General features: G+C 52.9%; 1 protein-coding gene across 2 annotated transcripts in view; it reads left to right on the forward strand.

The window, feature by feature from the left end:
- ankrd50l (ankyrin repeat domain 50-like) overlaps positions 1-14,581 on the forward strand; it is a 65,138-nt gene extending 50,557 nt beyond the window's left edge. For both annotated transcript variants that reach the window (XM_068032978.1, XM_068032979.1), the window contains exons 4-5: positions 680-4,224; positions 12,984-14,581. In XM_068032978.1, coding sequence (XP_067889079.1) covers positions 680-4,221 — 3,542 coding nt within the window. In that variant the 3' untranslated portion in view covers positions 4,222-4,224; positions 12,984-14,581. The remainder of the gene's footprint in view (positions 1-679; positions 4,225-12,983) is intronic.
- Positions 14,582-23,517: the final 8,936 nt, after the last annotated feature.

Consider the following 23,517-nt stretch of genomic DNA (forward strand, 5'->3'; position numbering starts at 1 on the left):
TTGGAGAAAACTGGCCAAGGGAACAAACCCCAACTCAGCCTGTTCCATCTCTTTGAAAAGCTTGCCACTTTTTCCATCTCTTTGAAAAGCTCTGAGAAGCGAGTGTAAGAAACTGCCTGAAACCCCTGTTGCTGCATTTTTCCTGGAAAGCCTGCCCAAACTGATCTTCAACGTCGCCTGACAAGAACTGTTCTAGGAAGATCCCAGTGACAGCCGTCTACGGGTATTTGGGACGCTAAATCAAAATAAAGGACATCTGACACCTTTCCATATCTTTATTTTCTTTATATCTTTATTTTATGTGTGTGTGTGTGTGCGTGTGTGTGTAAGAGAGAGAGGGGCTAAGGTAAAAAGGGAACTTTTATATTTCAATCTGTGTGTTTACGCTTTGCTTCTTGTTTTATAATAAACTGATAATTTGGTTGTTTGTTGAAGAAACTTGGTTAGTGTATTTTATTCTGGGATAAAAATAGAGCCTATGATTGACCATATTGGTAATTGGGTAAAATTGAAATATATGTTGTGACCTGTGGAGAAGTGGAACTAGAATAAACAGTTCACTTCTCCCATCTCGGTCATAACGGAGTGTAGTCTAACCAATGTTCTGTACAAGTTTAGCATGACTTCCCTACGGGAGCCAGCAGTGAATCATTAATTTTGTCTTTTTTTTTTCTGGCAGGTTTCCGGAAAGTTTGTTTGGATGATCTCCGGAAGTCACACATTGTGAAAGATGTACAGCAGTACATTCTGTGCCGGCTCGACCAGGAGGAAGCTCTGAGGCACCACCTGACACGTGAGACGGCAGAGATGTTAAACCAGCTTCACATCAAGAGCAATGGCTGCTTCCTCTACCTGGAGCGGGTGTTGGATGGGGTGCTGGATAGTTTCATCATGCTGCGTGAGATTCGGGATATCCCGGGCACCCTCAATGGCCTCTACTTGTGGCTATGCCAGCGACTGTTTACCCGCAAGCAGTTCACCAAAATCCAGCCCATCCTTAATGTGATCCTGGCTGCCCAACGACCCCTGACCTCACGGGAGCTGTTTGAAGCCGTCTGGACCAAGGGCACTGGTTTGACGGCCAGCGAGTTCCAGCGCAAGATGGAGATGTTGACCAAACTGCTGCTGGACGGGGAGTTTGGCACCAAGATTCTGTTCCACCAGAGCTTTGCTGAGTGGTTACTGGATGTCAAATACTGCACTCAGAAGTACCTGTGCAACTCGGCGCAGGGGCACGCCATGCTGGCCATGAGCCTGACCTGCCGCGCCAGGGAGCTGACTCCCTCTCAGGTGCAGGAATACGCCCGGCATCTCGTCCACTCCCAGCTCCAGACTGAGCCTTTTCACCTGGCGCTGTGGATGGTGTGGAGCGGAGCACCAGTGAGCCGAGACTCCCTCATCTCCATCCTGCCAGTGGAACAAGAGGTCCTGCAGCTGCTGGTCAAGGCTGGGGCCTATGCCACTGACCAGGAGAGCGGAGACTCCTCAGGGGTCATTCACCGGGCGCTGGAGAGAGAGGACTCTATCCGGATGCTGCTAGAGAATGGGGCGAGTGTCCACCAGCGCGATTCGAGTGGACGAACACTGCTGGCCAATGCAGCTTATAGCGGCAACCTGGAGGTGGTCAATCTGCTGCTTTCCAGGGAGGCCGATCTGGAGACTGAGGACCACCAGGGACAGACTCCCTTGACCCTGGCTGCTCGGATGGGCCACACCAAAGTCCTTCACTGCCTAATCTCACACGGTGCCAACATCAACCACGCTGACCAGGAAGGCTGGACTGCTCTGCGTTCAGCAGCCTGGGGTGGTCACTCAGAGGCAGTGACCGCTCTGCTGGACTCTGGGGGGGCTGAGGTGGACAGCACAGATGCTGACCACCGGACAGCACTAAGGGCCGCGGCCTGGGGCGGGCATGAGGACATTGCGTTGACCCTGCTGCGGCACGGGGCTGAAGTCAACAAAGTGGACACAGATGGACGGACTGCACTGATTGCTGCCGCCTACATGGGTCACAGGGACATGGTGGAGATACTGCTGGATCATGGCGCCGATATCAATCACCGCGATACAGATGGGCGCTCGGCTCTCTCCGTGGCGGCGCTCTGCGTCCCCGCCAGCCGCGGCTACGCCAACGTGGTGAGCTTGCTGATCGAGCAGGGGGCAGAGGTCGGGCACCGGGACCGCGATGGCCTGACCCCACTCCTGGTGGCTGCCTACGAAGGTCACGCAGACGTGGTGGACCTGCTCCTGGAAGGCGGCGCAGACGTGGACGAAGCTGATGCCACTGGACGCACACCGCTGCTGGCTGCAGCCTCCATGGGCCATGTGGCAGTGGTCAATGCACTGCTTTTCTGGGGTGCAGCCGTGGACACCATCGACGGTGAGGGCCGGACGGTGCTTAGCATCGCTGCTGCTCACGGCAACGCCGAGGTAGTACAGACCCTCCTGGATCGAGGCCTGGATGAGAATCATCGGGATGACATGGGCTGGACCCCCCTGCACATGGCCAGCTTTGAGGGTTACTGCTCCGTGTGCCTGGCACTGATTGAGCAGGGTGCCAGGGTGACGGAGGTGGACAATGACGGGAGGATCCCTGTCATTCTGGCTGCTCAGGAGGGCCATTGCCAATGTGTCCAGGTCCTGCTGGAATACAAGTCGCCCGTGGACTCCAGGGGCTACGATGGGCGGACGGCTTTGTGTTCCACAGCTCTCGAAGGCCACAAGGAGGTGGCGAAGCTGCTGTTGAGTAAAGGGGCAGCTGTAGATATAAAGGACGCAGATGGACGGCCTTTGCTTTATCTCCTGGCCTTGGACAACCAAATGGATATGATGCAGTTTCTGCTGGACCAAGGAGCTGTCAATCTGGAGTCACGAGACTTGGATGGACGGACGGTGCTGCATGTGTGTAGTTGGCAGGGTAACCTTGAGCTGGTAACGTTACTGGTCAAGTACGGGGCAGAGGTTAACGCCTTGGACCATGACCGTCGCTCGGCCCTGCACTCAGCAGCCTGGCAGGGTCAGTCCCCTGTGGTGCAGTTTCTGATTGAAAGTGGGGCTCCTGTTGATCATGCCTGTAACCAGGGAGCCACTGGACTCTGCATAGCCTCCCAGGAGGGTCACGCTGAGGTGGTGAGGATACTTCTGGAGAAAGGAGCAGACCCCAACCACGCTGACCAATATGGCCGCACGCCGATGAGGGTGGCCGCCAAACGTGGGCAGACAAAGATCATGAAGCTGTTGGAGAAATTTGGTGCTCCAGTGTTCAATGGTTACGTGGCACCAGCATCCAGACAGAAAGGAGAGCAACACACCTCCACCATGAAAACTGTGTCCTCTGGTACTTCCAACAGCTCTGGAAGCCCCAGTATGATGGGTGCGGAGATACATTCTTCCAACCGCACAACCAGTGACAGAAAACAAATGGCAGCAACAAGCTCCCCCTCCGGCTCGCCAGACTCCACCGTGGATCATCGCAAGTCTCTCATGTCCAACAACTCCTTAAAGAGCTCCAAAAACTCATCCATTGTGACCTCGTCCACCTACCATTCGTTGGCCACTGACCAGACGGTGCCCATTGATAGCCTGACCTTCACTCAGCAGATCCAGCAACACTCGCTGCCTCGGAGTCGCAGCCGACGCTCCATCCTCACCTCACCCTCCTCAACGCTGATGAAACCCAAAGCCAGCTCACAGACCAGTGCCATATCAGAGGCAGCAAAGAGCCCCAGTAGACGGGGAGGAACCACACCCTTGTCTAGCCCAGTGCAGGGCATTGAGTTGGCAGAGACTAGTCCCAAAGTCAAGAAGGGAGCGGCAGTGAAAGTTGGTCTGACCAGTGTCTTGGAGCAAATTCCAAAAGCCGAAAGTACCAGGAGGAGCTCGGAGATTGCGTCACCACTCATCACGTTGCTTGGCAACAATAAATCTCCCATTGACCGGGAGATAGTGCCCTTCACTTGGTGCCGCGACAAGCAGAAAGCGTTCCCAGAGTTTGAGGAAAAGCAGAACGGGATCCTGAGCATGTCCCAGTGCAGGGGGCACAGGAGCCCCAAGGGCTCTCCCCAGAAGCTGAGCAGCACCAGTGCAGTGGAGAAAGTGATGATGGAGCCACTGATTGCAATCACTACCCTGGATCCTGAGCTAAACCTAAAACAAGCCATCAAACTGCAATTCGAGGGACCAACCAGTGGCTTTAATTACAAGAAGGAAACACCTCTATGAGGGGTAAGTTGTTGGTGTGTGATGGAGATGTGACAGACCAGTGTGACTGGGTGTAAAAGCAGAAAATGCTGGAAAGACTCAGGTCTGGCAGCATCTGTGGAGAGGAAAACATGGACCTGAATCATTAACTCAAGACACAGATTTTAGCAGAGCCGCTGAGTGTTTCAGGCATTTCTGTTTTATTTTAGATATTCAGCATCCGCTGTATTTTGCTTTTGTGTGACTGTCTGTGACTGATGGGATGCATTAGAGTGAGCGTGAGGGAGTGCGTTACACTGAATGTCAGGGGGTGTGTTACAGTGATCGTCAGGAGGTTTGTTACAGTGATCGTGGGGTTTGTTACACTGAGCGTGAGAGAGTGTGTTACACTGAGCGTGAGGGCGTTTGTTATACTGAGCGTGAGGGAGTGTGTTACACTGAGCGTGAGGGAGTGTGTTACACTGAGCGTGAGGGAGTGTGTTAAATTGAGCGTGAGGGCATTTGTTACACTGAGCGTGAGGGGTTTGTTAAATTGAGCGTGAGGGGGTTTGTTACACTGAGCGTGAGGGCGTTTGTTACACTGAGCGTGAGGGCGTTTGTTACACTGAGCGTGAGGGCGTTTGTTACACTGAGCGTGAGGGGTTTGTTACACTGAGCGTGAGGGAGTTTGTTAAATTGAGCGTGAGGGCATTTGTTACACTGAGCGTGAGGGCATTTGTTACACTGAGCGTGAGGGGTTTGTTAAATTGAGCGTGAGGGGGTTTGTTACACTGAGCGTCAGGGGTTTGTTACATTGAGCGTGAGGGCATTTGTTACACTGAGCGTGAGGGGTTTGTTAAATTGAGCGTGAGGGGGTTTGTTACACTGAGCGTGAGGGAGTGTGTTACACTGAGCGTGAGGGGTTTGTTAAATTGAGCGTGAGGGAGTGTGTTACACTGAGCGTGAGGGAGTGTGTTACACTGAGCGTGAGGGCGTTTGTTACACTGAGCGTGAGGGCGTTTGTTACACTGAGCGTGAGGGGTTTGTTACACTGAGCGTGAGGGGGTTTGTTACACTGAGCGTGAGGGGGTTTGTTAGACCGAACGTGAGGGGTTTGTTACCCCGAGCATGAGGGGTTTGTTAGAGAGAGCGTGAGGGGGTTTGTTAGAGAGAGCGTGAGGGGGTTTGTTAGAGAGAGCGTGAGGGGGTTTGTTAGAGAGAGCGTGAGGGGGTTTGTTAGAGAGAGCGTGAGGGGGTTTGTTAGAGAGAGCGTGAGGGGGTTTGTTACACTGAGCGTGAGGGGGTTTGTTACACTGAGCGTGAGGGGGTTTGTTACACTGAGCGTGAGAGAGTGTGTTACACTGAGCGTGAGAGAGTGTGTTACACTGAGCGTGAGGGGGTTTGTTACACTGAGCGTGAGGGGGTTTGTTACATCGAGCGTGAGGGGGTTTGTTACATCGAGCGTGAGGGAGTGTGTTACACCGAGCGTGAGGAAGTGTGTTACACTGAGCGTGAGGAAGTGTGTTACACTGAGCGTGAGGGGTTAGTTACACCGAGCGTGAGGGGGTTTGTTACACCGAACGTGAGGGGGTTTGTTACACCGAACGTGAGGGAGTGTGTTACACCGAGCGTGAGGGAGTGTGTTACACCGAGCGTGAGGGAGTGTGTTACACCGAGCGTGAGGAAGTGTGTTACACCGAGCGTGAGGGAGTGTGTTACACTGAGCGTGAGGGAGTGTGTTACACTGAGCGTGAGGGCTTTGTTAGAGAGAGCATGAGGGCTTTGTTAGAGAGAGCGTGAGGGTTTTTGTTACACTGAGCGTGAGGGGGTTTGTTACACTGAGCGTCAGGGGGTTTGTTACACTGAGCGTGAGGGGTTTGTTACACTGAGCGTGAGGGGGTTTGTTACACTGAGCGTCAGGGGTTTGTTACATTGAGCGTGAGGTGGTTTGTTACACTGAGCGTCAGGGGTTTGTTACACTGAGCGTGAGGGGGTTTGTTACATTGAGCATGAGGTGGTTTGTTACACTGAGGTCAGGGGTTTGTTACACTGAGCGTGAGGGAGTGTGTACACTGAGCGTGAGGGAGTGTGTACACTGAGCGTGAGGGAGTGTGTTACACTGAGCGTGAGGGAGTGTGTTACACTGAGCGTGAGGGCTTTGTTAGAGAGAGCATGAGGGCTTTGTTAGAGAGAGCGTGAGGGTTTTTGTTACACTGAGCGTGAGGGGGTTTGTTACACTGAGCGTCAGGGGGTTTGTTACACTGAGCGTGAGGGGGTTTGTTACACTGAGCGTGAGGGGGTTTGTTACACTGAGCGTCAGGGGTTTGTTACATTGAGCGTGAGGTGGTTTGTTACACTGAGCGTCAGGGGTTTGTTACACTGAGCGTGAGGGGGTTTGTTACATTGAGCATGAGGTGGTTTGTTACACTGAGGTCAGGGGTTTGTTACACTGAGCGTGAGGGAGTGTGTACACTGAGCGTGAGGGAGTGTGTACACTGAGCGTGAGGGAGTGTGTACACTGAGCGTGAGGGAGTGTGTACACTGAGCGTCGGGGGTTTGTTACACTGAGCGTCGGGGGTTTGTTACATTGAGCGTGAGGTGGTTTGTTACACTGAGCGTGAGGGGGTTTGTTACACTGAGCGTCAGGGGTTTGTTACACTGAGCGTGAGGGGGTTTGTTACACTGAGCGTCAGGGGTTTGTTACATTGAGCGTGAGGTGGTTTGTTACACTGAGGTCAGGGGTTTGTTACACTGAGCGTGAGGGAGTGTGTACACTGAGCGTGAGGGAGTGTGTACACTGAGCGTGAGGGAGTGTGTACACTGAGCGTGAGGGAGTGTGTACACTGAGCGTGAGGAAGTGTGTTACACTGAGCGTCAGGGGTTTGTTACATTGAGCGTGAGGTGGTTTGTTACACTGTGCGTCAGGGGTTTGTTACACTGAGCGTGAGGGGGTTTGTTACACTGAGCGTCAGGGGTTTGTTACACTGAGCGTGAGGGGGTTTGTTACACTGAGTGTCAGGGGTTTGTTACATTGAGCGTGAGGGGGTTTGTTACATTGAGCGTCAGGGGGTTTGTTACACTGAGCGTGAGGGGGTTTGTTACACTGAGTGTGAGGGGGTTTGTTAGTGTGAGCGTCAGGGGTTTGTTAGTGTGAGCGTCAGGGGTTTGTTACACTGAGCGTCAGGGGGTTTGTTACACTGAGCGTGAGGGGTTTGTTACACTGAGCGTGAGGGAGTGTGTTACACTGAGCGTGAGGGGTTTGTTACACTGAGTGTCAGGGGTTTGTTACACTGAGCGTGAGGGGGTTTGTTACACTGAGCGTGAGGGGGTTTGTTAGTGTGAGCGTCAGGGGTTTGTTACACTGAGCGTGAGGAAGTGTGTTACACTGAGCGTCAGGGGTTTGTTACATTGAGTGTGAGGTGGTTTGTTACACTGAGCGTCAGGGGTTTGTTACACTGAGCGTGAGGGGGTTTGTTACACTGAGCGTCAGGGGTTTGTTACATTGAGCGTGAGGTGGTTTGTTACACTGAGCGTGAGGGGGTTTGTTACACTGAGCGTCAGGGGTTTGTTAGATTGAGCGTCAGGGGTTTGTTACACTGAGCGTGAGGGGGTTTGTTACACTGAGCGTCAGGGGTTTGTTACACTGAGCGTGAGGGGGTTTGTTACATTGAGCGTGAGGTGGTTTGTTACACTGAGGTCAGGGGTTTGTTACACTGAGCGTGAGGGAGTGTGTACACTGAGCGTGAGGGAGTGTGTACACTGAGCGTGAGGGAGTGTGTACACTGAGCGTGAGGAAGTGTGTTACACTGAGCGTCAGGGGTTTGTTACATTGAGCGTGAGGTGGTTTGTTACACTGTGCGTCAGGGGTTTGTTACACTGAGCGTCAGGGGTTTGTTACATTGAGCGTGAGGTGGTTTGTTACACTGTGCGTCAGGGGTTTGTTACACTGAGTGTCAGGGGTTTGTTACACTGAGCGTGAGGGGGTTTGTTACACTGAGCGTCAGGGGTTTGTTACACTGAGCGTGAGGGGGTTTGTTACACTGAGCGTCAGGGGGTTTGTTACACTGAGCGTGAGGTGGTTTGTTACACTGAGCGTCAGGGGTTTGTTACACTGAGCGTGAGGTGGTTTGTTACACTGAGCGTCAGGGGTTTGTTACACTGAGCGTCAGGGGGTTTGTTACACTGAGCGTGAGGGGTTTGTTACACTGAGCGTGAGGAAGTGTGTTACACTGAGCGTCAGGGGTTTGTTACACTGAGTGTCAGGGGTTTGTTACACTGAGCGTGAGGGGTTTGTTACACTGAGCGTGAGGAAGTGTGTTACACTGAGCGTGAGGGGGTTTGTTACACTGAGCGTCAGGGGTTTGTTACACTGAGCGTGAGGTGGTTTGTTACATTGAGCGTGAGGGGGTTTGTTACACTGAGCGTGAGGGGTTTGTTACACTGAGCGTGAGGGGTTTGTTACACTGAGCGTGAGGAAGTGTGTTACACTGAGCGTGAGGTGGTTTGTTACACTGAGCGTGAGGGGTTTGTTACACTGAGCGTGAGGGGTTTGTTACACTGAGCGTGAGGAAGTGTGTTACACTGAGCGTGAGGGGGTTTGTTACACTGAGCGTCAGGGGTTTGTTACACTGAGCGTCAGGGGTTTGTTACACTGAGCGTGAGGTGGTTTGTTACATTGAGCGTGAGGGGGTTTGTTACACTGAGGTCAGGGGTTTGTTACACTGAGCGTGAGGGGGTTTGTTACACTGAGCGTGAGGGGGTTTGTTACACTGAGCGTGAGGGGGTGTGTTACACTGAGCGTGAGGGGGTGTGTTACACTGAGCGTGAGGAAGTGTGTTACACTGAGCGTGAGGGGGTTTGTTACACTGAGCGTGAGGGGGTTTGTTACACTGAGCGTCAGGGGTTTGTCACACTGAGCGTCAGGGGTTTGTCACACTGAGCGTGAGGGGGTTTGTCACACTGAGCGTGAGGGCGTTTGTTACACTGAGCGTGAGGGGTTTGTTACACTGAGCGTCAGGGGTTTGTTACATTGAGCGTCGGGTTTGTTACACTGAGCGTGAGGGGGTTTGTTACACTGAGCGTCAGGGGTTTGTTACATTGAGCGTCAGGGGTTTGTTACATTGAGCGTCAGGGGTTTGTCACACTGAGCGTGAGGGGGTTTGTCACACTGAGCGTGAGGGGTTTGTCACACTGATCGTCAGGGGTTTGTCACACTGAGCGTCAGGGGTTTGTCACACTGAGCGTCAGGGGTTTGTCACACTGAGCGTGAGGGGGTTTGTTACACTGAGCGTGAGGGGGTTTGTTACACTGAGCGTCAGGGGTTTGTTACACTGAGCGTGAGGGGGTTTGTTACATTGAGCGTGAGGGGGTTTGTTACACTGAGCGTCAGGGGTTTGTTACACTGAGCGTGAGGTGGTTTGTTACACTGAGCGTCAGGGGTTTGTTACATTGAGCGTCAGGGGTTTGTTACATTGAGCGTGAGGGGGTTTGTTACACTGAGCGTCAGGGGTTTGTTACATTGAGCGTCAGGGGGTTTGTTACATTGAGCGTGAGGGTGTTTGTTACACTGAGCGTCAGGGGTTTGTTACACTGAGCGTGAGGGGGTTTGTTACACTGAGCGTCAGGGGTTTGTTACATTGAGTGTGAGGTGGTTTGTTACACTGAGCGTCAGGGGTTTGTTACACTGAGCGTGAGGGGGTTTGTTACACTGAGCGTGAGGGGGTTTGTTACACTGAGCTTCAGAGGTTTGTTGCACTGAGCGTCAGGGGTTTGTTACACTGAGCGTCAGGGGTTTGTTACACTGAGCGTGAGGGGGTTTGTTACACTGAGCGTGAGGGGGTTTGTTACACTGAGCTTCAGAGGTTTGTTGCACTGAGCGTCAGGGGTTTGTTACACTGAGCGTGAGGGGGTTTGTTACATTGAGCGTGAGGGGGTTTGTTACACTGAGCGTCAGGGGTTTGTTACACTGAGCGTGAGGTGGTTTGTTACACTGAGCGTCAGGGGTTTGTTACATTGAGCGTCAGGGGTTTGTTACATTGAGCGTGAGGGGGTTTGTTACACTGAGCGTCAGGGGTTTGTTACATTGAGCGTCAGGGGGTTTGTTACATTGAGCGTGAGGGTGTTTGTTACACTGAGCGTCAGGGGTTTGTTACACTGAGCGTGAGGGGGTTTGTTACACTGAGCGTCAGGGGTTTGTTACATTGAGTGTGAGGTGGTTTGTTACACTGAGCGTCAGGGGTTTGTTACACTGAGCGTGAGGGGGTTTGTTACACTGAGCGTGAGGGGGTTTGTTACACTGAGCTTCAGAGGTTTGTTGCACTGAGCGTCAGGGGTTTGTTACACTGAGCGTGAGGGGGTTTGTTACACTGAGCGTCAGGGGTTTGTTACACTGAGCGTGAGGGAGTGTGTCACACTGAGTGTGAGGGGGTGTGCTACTCCTAGTGTGTGGGAGGTCAAATGGGCAGGATGTGTCTCTGTCGTTTCCTGTTGCTGTTGACATGTGGTCTCTCCGGTTTTATTCTTATTGTATTTTGTCGCAGCAGTGAGATACAACTGAGTGGCTTGCTCGGCCATTTCAGAGGGCAGTTAAGAGTTAACCACATTGCTGTGGGTCTGTAGTCACATGTAGGCCAGACCAGGTAAGGACAGCAGATTTCCTTCCTGAAAGGACATTAGTGAACCAGACAGGTTTTTCCAACAATCCTGTAGTTTCTTGAACACCATTACTGAGACTAGACTTTTATTCCAGATAGATCAATTAATTGAATTTAAATTCCCCAGCTGCCGTATGGGATTTAATTCATGTCTTTGGACTGTTAGTCCCAGCCCCTGGATTACTCATCCAGTAACATTCCCACTTTGCTCCCATTCTTCTCAGCTCTCTGCATAACTGAAGTCCCCAATAGCATTCTACTAAATCTCTGCACTAGATCGAAGGCCTTGACACCGTTCCTAAAGTGCCCTGAATTGGAGGCAGTACTCCAGCTGAGGCTTTTTAATGGTTTAGCATAACTTCTCTATTCCTCTACTTATAAAGATTTTGTATGCTATTTTAACAGCCTTCTTAACCTCTTCTGTCAGCTGCAAAGATTTGTTTACATGCACCGCCAGGTCTCTCTCATCCTGCATTCAGTTCAGAATTGTAACCTTCAGCTAGTATTTCCTTTTCTCTCATTCTTCTTAACAAAATCTATCACTTCACATTGCATTATATTTCACCTGCCATATCACCAGCATGCTTTGTCCACCTGTCGTCAGTCACATCCTCCTCACTACATTCCGGGTTTCCTGTCATCTGCAAACTCTGGACTTATGCCCTGTATACCCAAGTGCAGATCATTCATATATATTAAAAAGAGCAGTTGTCTTAATATAGACCCCTGGAAATCACTTCCCCACCCCCACTCTGAAAATGTCAATCTGCACTACTCTCTGCTTTCCGTCCCTCAACCAATTTTGTATCAACAAAACTGCTGCTCCTGCGACAGTGCAGCACTCCCTCAGTACTGACCCTCCGACAGTGCAGCACTCCCTCAGTATTGACCCTCCGACAGTGCAGCACTCCCTCAGTATTGACCCTCCGACAGTGTAGCACTCCATCAGGACTGACCCTCAGACAGTGCAGCACTCCCTCAGTACTGACCCTCCGACAGTGCAGCACTCCCTCAGTACTGACCCTCCGACAGTGCGGCACTCTCTCAGTACTGACCCTCCAACAGTGCAGCACTCCCTCAGTATTGACCCTCCGACAGTGTAGCACTCCATCAGGACTGACCCTCAGACAGTGCAGCACTCCCTCAGTACTGACCCTCCGACAGTGCAGCACTCCCTCAGTACTGACCCTCCGACAGTGCAGCACTCCCTCAGTATTGACCCTCCGACAGTGTAGCACTCCCTCAGTACTGACCGTCTGACAGTTCAGCACTCCCTCAGGACTGACCCTCTGACAGTGCAGCACTCCCTCAGTACTGACCCTCCGACAGTGCAGCACTCCCTCAGTATTGACCCTCCGACAGTGTAGCACTCCATCAGGACTGACCCTCAGACAGTGCAGCACTCCCTCAGTACTGACCCTCCGATCGTGCAGCACTCCCTCAGTACTGACCCTCCGACAGTGCGGCACTCTCTCAGTACTGACCCTCCAACAGTGCGGCAATCCCTCAGTACTGACCCTCTAACAGTGCAGCACTCCCTCAGTACTGACCCTCCGACAGTGCAGCACTCCCTCAGTACTGACCCTCCAACAGTGCGGCAATCCCTCAGTACTGACCCTCCGACAGTGCGGCACTCCCTCAGTACTGACCCCCCGACAGTGCGGCACTCCCTCAGTACTGACCCCCCGACAGTGCAGCACTCCCTCTGTACTGACCCTCAGACAGTGCAGCACTCCCTCAGTACTGACCCTCAGACAGTGCAGCACTCCCTCAGTACTGACCCTCAGACAGTGCAGCAATCCCTCAGTACTGACCCTCCGACAGTGCAGCACTCCCTCAGTACTGACCCTCAGACAGTGCAGCACTCCCTCAGTACTGACCCCCCGACAGTGCGGCACTCCCTCAGTACTGACCCCCCGACAGTGCGGCACTCCCTCAGTACTGACCCCCCGACAGTGCGGCAATCCCTCAGTACTGACCCTCCGACAGTGCGGCACTCCCTCAGTACTTCACTGAGAGTATAGCTTGAATTTTGTACTGAAATCTGTGGAGTGGAGATGGAGCCCATGAGTGAGTGATGCAGAGGTGAGAGTGGTACCACTAAGAAGAGAGCAGGTACTGACTTGGGGTTATCTGTATTTTTTTTTGCAGGAATGCTTGCAGTGACTGGCTCAATTGCAGAGAAAATCGTTGCATTTGTTTCGGCCTCGGGCATGCAGGAATATTGCTCCATGCCACTAATTGGAATGTTTGAGATTCCAGGACAGGCGGGAGTGTTTTTGTCGTGTTCTGGACACAATCCTCTGGGACAACACTACATAATTCAGGAAAAGGACAAGTTCATTCCTGATGATGTGCGGTTGAAATGTCTAACTGTGTAATATGTATATTAGCAGTCTGTGGTATGTTTAATGCCTCCGTCTGCTGTCAAACAGTATGTACAGTATTCGGGTTTATTCCTGATGGAATCAGGATGAAATGTTTATTTTTTTTAAATTTTATTTCCTTCAACATTAACACTAACAGGAAGTGGGTGTGAAAGGTCAGCAGGGGTTTATCTTGATCTTGGAGTAGAATGGAACCCCTCCCCCCTCCGCTACTGCTCTCTGAGCCCCCACAGTCAAGTCATTGGAGGTGAAAGTACTCTGGATATGAGCAGCCTTCTTCTGGAGCACAGGTCATATTGCACCACAGGTGATAATGGAAAAGCCCTTCCCGTATCCCATAATATTCTCAGTATTCCGTAATATTCACAAGCTGTGCCCTGTTTTAGTATTACAATCGTGTACATGCCAATGTGAACAGTGCAAGTGTCACAACTAGTTGTGCACATGGTGTTGTAGAACAGACTTGTGTCGCTGTTAATAGTATTGATCGTGTGTGAACAGTGCAAGTGTCACTATGCTCTTATATGCAGTTTCCAGATTGCTGGTTACATTTGATTAATGAATCATTTAAATTGTTTCATTTTGGGGGTGCAGGATGTGTTTGGGAGGCTGTGTTTCTGTGCAGGAGTTGTGCGAGTAAGCCCAGCTTCAACTGGACTCTCCACCGTGGCATCTTGCTGCTCCCACACGGCTTGCGGCCTTTCCCCTGGGGAACTGTTTCCCCCTCCTCACCCTTGCCTTGCCCCTCATTCCTCCCCCTCATGAGGGAGTGAGGGGGGAGGAGTTAGCCAAGCTGTGGGATAGTGAGGATTTGTCAAATGTGCCTGGTGAGCTGGGTATGTGTGGTTCGAACTGCTTCACATGGAGTGTTCACACTGGACTAGAATGTGGACACGGGATTGGGGCCAGTGAGAGCGGAGCGGGGAGGGGAGGGGGAGTTTGGGCTGCGGCAGAGATATGGGAAGAGACTTGCCAACATCTGTCTGACCATGTGACTCTCAGCGTACCGAGTGCTGATCACCTCTCAGCGTTGCGGATGACTTTGGGGCCGGTTCTGGGCCGTTGGGAGAAACCCCGATCCCCCCATTTTCTATTGTACTGTAATATTTCTGATTGTATTTTTTAGCAGGGTGGGCAGGGGTTGCTGGGCAGGCTTGAATTTATTTTTTTATTTTGGTGCTGTTCTGATGTTCTTTTGTACAGAGGGTTACTGATCTTCACTGACACACAGCAGGGACGAACAACTGCTGCTCCATCTCTCTCTGCTTTTTATACATGTCATTTTTTTGAAAGAAAACTCTGTTACTACTGGAGGCTTTTTTCCCCCTCTTGCCAAATACAAAGGTTTTGGATTTAAAAATATTCCCGTCTCTTGTATCCTTGTGTCTGAACTGCGGCTGGCTCATTTGCTGTGCTGTCTGTGAAGAGGAAAAGACACATGTGGCCCCTTCGTCACGATGCGTGGCTCAGCTGGGTTTGTTTAGTGGCAGTTTCCCCACTGACTCAGAAGGCACTATACCATGGCCAATTCTCCAAGTGCAGCACTGAGGCAGGGGGCGTCTTTTGGATGAGCCCCTTAGCGGAAGGGTCAAGAACCAGAGGGCATAGATTTAAGGTAAGGGGCAGGAGGTTTAGAGGGGATTTGAGGAAAAGATTTTTCACCCAGAGGGTGGTTCACAGAATAATACAGTGCAGAAGAGGCCCTTCGGCCCATCGAGTCTGCACCGATGCATTAAAACACCTGACCTGTCTACCTAATCCCATTTGCCAGCACTTGGCCCATAGCCTTGAATGTTATGACGTGCCAAGTGCTCATCCAGGTACTTTTTAAAGGATGTGAGACAACCTGCCTCTACCACCCTCCCAGGCAGGGCATTCCAGACCGTCACCACCCTCTGGGTAAAAAAGTTCTTCCTCAAATCCCCCTTAAACCTCCTGCCCCTCACCTTAAACTTGTGACACCTCGTAACTGACCCTTCAACTAAGGGGAACAGCTGCTCCCTCTCCACCCTGTCCATGCTCCTCATAATCTTGTACACCTCGATCAGGCCACCCCTCAGTCTTCTCTGCTCCAGCAAAAACAACCCAAGCCTATCCAACCTCTCTCCATAGCTTAAATGTTCCATCCCAGGCAACATCCTGGTGAATTGCCTCTGCACCCCCTCCAATGCAATCACATCCTTCCTATAATGTGGTGACCAGAATTGCACACAGTACTCCAGCTGTGGCCTTACCAAAGTTCTGTACAACTCCAACATGACCTCCCTGCTTTTGTAATCTATGCCTCGATTGATAAAGGCAAGTGTCCCATATGCCTTTTTCACCACCCTATTAACCTGCCCTTCTGCCTTCAGAGATCTATGGACAAACACGCCAAGGTCCCTTTGTTCCTCAGAACTTCACAGTGTGAGGCCATTCATTGAATACTTCCGAGACACTTTGGAAGGAGTAATGTGAATCACCTCACACTTTTCAGAGTTAAATTCCATCTGCCACTTTTCTGCCCATTTGACCATCCCGTCTATATCTTCCTGTAACCTAAGACACTCCACCTCACTGTTAACCACTCGGCCAATCTTTGTGTCATCCGCGAACTTACTGATCCTACCCCCCACATAGTCATCTATGTCGTTTATATAAATGACGAACAATAGGGGACCCAGCACAGATCCCTGTGGTACGCCACTGGACACTGGCTTCCAGTCACTAAAACAGCCGTCTGTCATCACTCTCTGTCTGCTGCAGCTAAGTCAATTTTGAATCCACCTTATCAAGTTACACTGTATCCCATGTGCATTTGCTTTCTTGATAAGTCTCCCATGTGGGACCTTGTCAAAGGCTTTTCTGAAATCCATGTAAACTACATCAACTGCAGTACCCTCATCTACACACCTGGTCACATGCTCAAAAAATTCAATCAAATTTGTTAGGCATGACCTCCCTCTGACAAAGCCATGCTGACTATTCCTAATCAAATTTTGCCTCTCCAAGTGGAGATAGATTCTCTCCTTCAGAATTTTCTCCAATAGTTTCCCTACCACTGACGTGAGACTCACTGGTCTGTAGTTCCCTGGCTTATCTCGACAACCTTTCTTAAATAGTGGGACCACATTAGCTGTTTTCCAGTCCTCTGGCACCTCCCCCGTGGCCAGAGAGGAATTAAAAATTAGGGTCAGAGCCCCTGCAATCTCCACCCTCGGCTCCCACAGCATCCTGGGACACAAATCGTCCGGACCTGAGATTTGTCCACTTTTAAGCCTTCCAAAACCTCCAATACTTTGTCACTCCCTATGATAATTTGCTCAAGAACCTCACAGTCTCTCTCTCTCTAAGTTCCATATCTACATCCTCTTTCTCTTGGGTGAAGAGAGATGTGAAGTATTCGTTCAACAGCCTACCAATGTCCTCTGGCTCCACCCACAAATTTCCCCCTTGGTCCCTAACGGGTCCTACTCTTTCCCTGGTTATCCTCTTCTCATTGATATACTTTTAAATATCTTGGGATTTTCCCTACTTTTACCAGCCAGAGCTTTCTCATGTTTGGAATCAGGAACACACTGCCTGAAGGGGTGGTGGGGGCAGGAACCCTCACAACATTTAAGAAGTATTTAGATGAGCACTTGAAACGCCATAGCATACAAAGCTATGGGCCAAGTGCTGGAAAATGGAATTAGAATAGATAGGTGCTTGATGGCCAGCACAGACATGATGGGCCGAAGGGCCTGTTTCTTTGTGCTGTATAACTCTATGACTCAAGGCCTCCTTTTGCCCTCTCAGGTAAACAATGCCAGGGCACTATTGGAAGAAGAGCAGGACGAGTTCTCCCCAGTGTCCTGGGACCAATATTTATCTTTCAACCAACATCAATAAAACAGATTATCTGTTCATTATTTCATTGCTGTTTGCGGGAGTATGCTGTGTGCAAACTGTTTGCTGCATTTCCTACATTACAACAATGACTGCTCTTCAAACATACTTCATTGGCTGTAAAGCACTTTGGGACATCCTGTGGGACATTCAGAAAGGTACTAAAGAAATGCAACGTCTTTTTCTTATAGCAGAAACCCTGTGAGTTGGCCGTTATTCCATGCGCTGCATTGCCTGTTTTTGCAGTAACACTACACACTGGAACATAAGAACTAGGAGCAGGAGTAGGCCATTCAGCCCCTCGAGTCTGCTCTGCCATTCAATACGATCATGGAGCTCAGATAGGATTCCCACTTCCTACCATCAAATGAAATATGGCTATATCACATGATACTTACCTGTTCGAGGCTGAGGTCACTGCTGTATTTACATTTAAACTAAAGATACAGAAGTTTAGGCAGTAAGCTGAATGATTGCAATGCACTGTTTTATACACAAGCTGGGGTTTATGCCATTAAAAAAGCAAAATACTGCAGATGCTGGAAATCTGAAACAAAAACGGAAAGCGCTGGAAATACTCAGCAGGTCCGGCAGCATCTGTGGAGAGAGAAGCAGAGTCAATGGGCTGGATTTTGTTATCGTGCTTTGGATACGCAACATGTTTGCTGTCCCTCCTGTGACGGTCACGGATGCGCCACCTCGATTACGTGGTGGGCGACCACTTAGCACAATGACGGCGACCATCCCCCCCTCCCCCCCCCCCCCCCCCCCAATCATGTGGCAGGGGGGCAAAGACAACACCGTTTACTGTGTTTCCTGATGTTGGATTGCAGACTTCCCCCCCCCCCCGCCCCCACAGTACCCACTTGCAGAGTTTCCCCCTTCCTCCCCCCACAGTACCCACTTGCAGTTTCCCCCTTCCCCCCACAGTACCCACTTGCAGTTTCCCCCTTCCCCCCACAGTACCCACTTGCAGTTTCCCCCTTCCCCCCACAGTACCCACTTGCAGTTTCCCCCTTCCCCCCACAGTACCCACTTGCAGAGTTTCAACCTTCCCCCCCCCCAAAGTATCCACATGCAGAGTTTCCCCCTTCCTCCCCCCACAGTACCCACTTGCAGAGTTTCCCCCTTCCCCCCCCCACTGTATCTACTTGCAGAGTTTCCCCCTTCCTCCCCCCACAGTACCCACTTGCAGTTTCCCCCTTCCCCCCACAGTACCCACTTGCAGAGTTTCAACCTTCCCCCCCCCAAAGTATCCACATGCAGAGTTTCCCCCTTCCTCCCCCCACAGTACCCACTTGCAGAGTTTCCCCCTTCCCCCCCCACTGTATCTACTTGCAGAGTTTCCCCCTTCCTCTCCCCACAGTACTCACTTGCAGAGATTCCCCATACCCCCCCACAGTACCCACTTGCAGAGATTCCCCATTCCCCCCCACAGTACCCACTTGCAGAGTTTCCCCTATCCCCCCCACAGTACCCACTTGCAGAGATTCCCCCTTCCGCCCACAGTACCCACCTGCAGAGTTTCCCCCCTTTCCCCCACAGTACCCACTTGCAGAGTTTCCCCGTTCGCCCCCACAGTACCCACTTGCAGAGTTTCCCCCTTCCTCCCCACAGTACATACTTGCAGAGTTTCCCCCTTCCTCCCACAATACCCACTTGCAGTGTTTCCCCCTTCCCCCCCACAGTACCCACTTGCAGAGTTTCCCCCTTCCTCTCCCCACAGTACCCACATGCAGAGATTCCCCCTCCCCCCCCACAGTACCCACCTGCAGAGTTTCCCCCTCCCCCCCCGACAGTACCCACTTGCAGAATTTCCCCCTTCCCCACCCCCCAGAGTACCCACTTGCAGAATTTCCCCCTCCCCCCACACAGTACCCAATTGCACAGTCTCCCCGTTCCCCCCCCCCACAGTACCCACTTTCACAGTTTCCCCATTCCCCCCCACAGTACCCACTTGCAGAGTTTCCCCGTTCCCCTCCCCACAGTACCCACTTGCAGAGATTCCCCATTCCCCCCCCCACAGTACCCACTTGCAGAGTTTCCCCCATCCCCTCCACAGTACCCACTTGCAGAGTTTCCCCCTTCCCCCCCGCCACTGTATCTACTTGCAGAGTTTCCCCCTTCCTCTCCCCACAGTACCCACTTGCAGAGATTTCCCATTCCCCCCCACAGTACCCACTTGCAGAGATTCCCCATTCCCCCCCACAGTACCCACTTGCAGAGTTTCCCCTATCCCCCCCACAGTACCCACTTGCAGAGATTCCCCCTTCCGCCCACAGTACCCACCTGCAGAGTTTCCCCCTTTTCCCCCACAGTACCCACTTGCAGAGTTTCCCCGTTCGCCCCCACAGTACCCACTTGCAGAGTTTCCCCCTTCCTCCCCACAGTACATACTTGCAGAGTTTCCCCCTTCCTCCCACAATACCCACTTGCAGTGTTTCCCCCCTTCCCCCCCACAGTACCCACTTGCAGAGTTTCCCCCTTCCTCTCCCCACAGTACCCACATGCAGAGATTCCCCCTCCCCCCCCCCCCACAGTACCCACCTGCAGAGTTTCCCCCCCCCCCGACAGTACCCACTTGCAGAATTTCCCCCTTCCCCACCCCCCAGAGTACCCACTTGCAGAATTTCCCCCTCCCCCCACACAGTACCCAATTGCACAGTCTCCCCCCCCCCACAGTACCCACTTTCACAGTTTCCCCATTCCCCCCCACAGTACCCACTTGCAGAGTTTCCCCGTTCCCCTGCCCACAGTACCCACTTGCAGAGATTCCCCATTCCCCCCCACCACAGTACCCACTTGCAGAGTTTCCCCCATCCCCCCCACAGTACATACTTGCATAGTTTCCCCCTTCCTCCCACAATACCCACTTGCAGTGTTTCCCCCTTCCCCCCCACAGTACCCACTTGCAGAGTTTCCCCCTTCCTCTCCCCACAGTACCCACTTGCAGTGTTTCCCCCTTCCTCTCCCCACAGTACCCACTTGCAGAGATTCCCCCTCCCCCCCCACAGTACCCACCTGCAGAGTTTCCCCCTCCCCCCCCCACAGTACCCACTTGCATAGTTTCCCCCTTCCTCCCACAATACCCACTTGCAGAGTTTCCCCCTTCCTCTCCCCACAGTACCCACTTGCAGAGTTTCCCCCTTCCTCCCCACAGTACATACTTGCATAGTTTCCCCCCTTCCTCCCACAATACCCACTTGCAGTGTTTCAACCTTCCCCCCCACAGTACCCACTTGCAGTGTTTCCCCCTTCCTCTCCCCAACAGTACCCACTTGCAGAGATTCCCCCTCCCCGCCCCCACAGTACCCACCTGCAGAGTTCCCCCCTCCCCCCCCCACAGTACCCACTTGCAGAGTTTCCCCCCTTCTCCCCCACAGTACATACTTGCATAGTTTCCCCCCTTCCTCCCACAATACCCACTTGCAGTGTTTCCCCCTTCCTCTCCCCACAGTACCCACTTGCAGAGATTCCCCCTCCCCCCCCCCCACAGTACCCACCTGCAGAGTTTCCCCCTCCTCCCCCCACAGTACCCACTTGCAGAGTTTTCCCCTTCTCCCCCACAGTACATACTTGCATAGTTTCCCCCTTCCTCCTACAATACCCACTTGCAGAGTTTCCCCCTTCCTCTCCCCACAGTACCCACTTGCAGAGTTTCCCCCTTCCTCCCCACAGTACATACTTGCATAGTTTCCCCCTTCCTCCCACAATACCCACTTGCAGTGTTTCAACCTTCCCCCCCCCACAGTACCCAATTGCAGAGTTTCCCCCTTCCTCTCCCCACAGTACCCACATGCGGAGATTCCCCCCTCCCCCCCACAGTACCCACCTGCAGAGTTTCCCCCTCCCCCCCGACAGTACCCACTTGCAGAATTTCCCCCTTCCCACCCCCCAGAGTAACCACTTGCAGAATTTCCCCCTCCCCCCACACAGTACCCAATTGCACAGTCTCCCCGTCCCCCCCCCACAGTACCCACTTTCACAGTTTCCCCATTCCCCCCCACAGTACCCACTTGCAGAGTTTCCCCGTTCCCCTCCCCACAGTACCCACTTGCAGAGATTTCCCCATTCCCCCCCACAGTACCCACTTGCAGAGTTTCCCCCATCCCCCCCACAGTACCCACTTGCAGAGTTTCCTCCTCCCCCCCACAGTACATACTTGCATAGTTTCCCCCTTCCTCCCCACAGTACATACTTGCAGAGTTTCCCCCTTCCTCCCACAATACCCACTTGCAGTGTTTCCCCCTTCCCCCCCACAGTACCCACTTGCAGAGTTTCCCCCTTCCTCTCCCCACAGTACCCACATGCAGAGATTCCCCCTCCCCCCCCCCACAGTACCCACCTGCAGAGTTTCCCCCTCCCCCCCCGACAGTACCCACTTGCAGAATTTCCCCCTTCCCCACCCCCCAGAGTACCCACTTGCAGAATTTCCCCCTCCCCCCACACAGTACCCAATTGCAAAGTCTCCCCGTTCCCCCCCCCCACAGTACCCACTTTCACAGTTTCCCCATTCCCCCCCACAGTACCCACTTGCAGAGTTTCCCCGTTCCCCTCCCCACAGTACCCACTTGCAGAGATTCCCCATTCCCCCCCCACAGTACCCACTTGCAGAGTTTCCCCCATCCCCTCCACAGTACCCACTTGCAGAGTTTCCCCCTTCCCCCCCCACAGTACCCACTTGCAGAGATTCCCCCTTCCGCCCACAGTACCCACCTGCAGAGTTTCCCCCTTTTCCCCCACAGTACCCACTTGCAGAGTTTCCCCGTTCGCCCCCACAGTACCCACTTGCAGAGTTTCCCCCTTCCTCCCCACAGTACATACTTGCAGAGTTTCCCCCTTCCTCCCACAATACCCACTTGCAGTGTTTCCCCCTTCCCCCCCACAGTACCCACTTGCAGAGTTTCCCCCTTCCTCTCCCCACAGTACCCACATGCAGAGATTCCCCCTCCCCCCCCCCACAGTACCCACCTGCAGAGTTCCCCCCCCCCGACAGTACCCACTTGCAGAATTTCCCCCTTCCCCACCCCCCAGAGTACCCACTTGCAGAATTTCCCCCTCCCCCCACACAGTACCCAATTGCACAGTCTCCCCCCCCCCACAGTACCCACTTTCACAGTTTCCCCATTCCCCCCCACAGTACCCACTTGCAGAGTTTCCCCGTTCCCCTCCCCACAATACCCACTTGCAGAGATTCCCCATTCCCCCCCACCACAGTACCCACTTGCAGAGTTTCCCCCATCCCCCCCACAGTACATACTTGCATAGTTTCCCCCTTCCTCCCACAATACCCACTTGCAGTGTTTCCCCCTTCCCCCCCACAGTACCCACTTGCAGAGTTTCCCCCTTCCTCTCCCCACAGTACCCACTTGCAGAGTTTCCCCCTTCCTCCCCACAGTACATACTTGCATAGTTTCCCCCTTCCTCCCACAATACCCACTTGCAGTGTTTCCCTCTTCCTCTCCCCACAGTACCCACTTGCAGAGATTCCCCCTCCCCCCCCACAGTACCCACCTGCAGAGTTTCCCCCTCCCCCCCCCCCACAGTACCCACTTGCAGAGTTTCCCCCTTCTCCCCCACAGTACATACTTGCATAGTTTCCCCCTTCCTCCCACAACACCCACTTGCAGAGTTTCCCCCTTCCTCTCCCCACAGTACCCACTTGCAGAGTTTCCCCCTTCCTCCCCACAGTACATACTTGCATAGTTTCCCCCTTCCTCCCACAATACCCACTTGCAGTGTTTCAACCTTCCCCCCCACAGTACCCACTTGCAGTGTTTCCCCCTTCCTCTCCCCACAGTACCCACTTGCAGAGATTCCCCCTCCCCCCCCCCCACAGTACCCAACTGCAGAGTTTCCCCCTCCCCCCCCCCACAGTACCCACTTGCAGAGTTTCCCCCTTCTCCCCCACAGTACATACTTGCATAGTTTCCCCCTTCCTCCCACAATACCCACTTGCAGTGTTTCCCCCTTCCTCTCCCCACAGTACCCACTTGCAGAGATTCCCCCTCCCCCCCCCACAGTACCCACTTGCAGAGTTTCCCCCTTCTCCCCCACAGTACATACTTGCATAGTTTCCCCCTTCCTCCCACAATACCCACTTGCAGTGTTTCCCCTTCCTCTCTCCCCACAGTACCCACTTGCAGAGATTCCCCCCCCCCCCCAGTACCCACCTGCAGAGTTTCCCCTCCCCCCCCACAGTACCCACTTGCAGTGTTTCCCCCTTCCTCTCCCCACAGTACCCACTTGCAGAGATTCCCCCTCTCCCCCCACAGTACCCACCTGCAGAGTTTCCCCCTCCCCCCCCCACAGTACCCACTTGCAGAGTTTCCCCCGTTCCCCTCCCCACAGTACCCACTTGCAGAGATTCCCCATTCCCCCCACAGTACCCACTTGCAGAGTTTCCCCGTTCCCCTCCCCACAGTACCCAC

The sequence above is a fragment of the Heterodontus francisci genome, chromosome 6, assembly GCF_036365525.1.
Source record: "Heterodontus francisci isolate sHetFra1 chromosome 6, sHetFra1.hap1, whole genome shotgun sequence".
NCBI lineage: Eukaryota > Metazoa > Chordata > Chondrichthyes > Heterodontiformes > Heterodontidae > Heterodontus > Heterodontus francisci.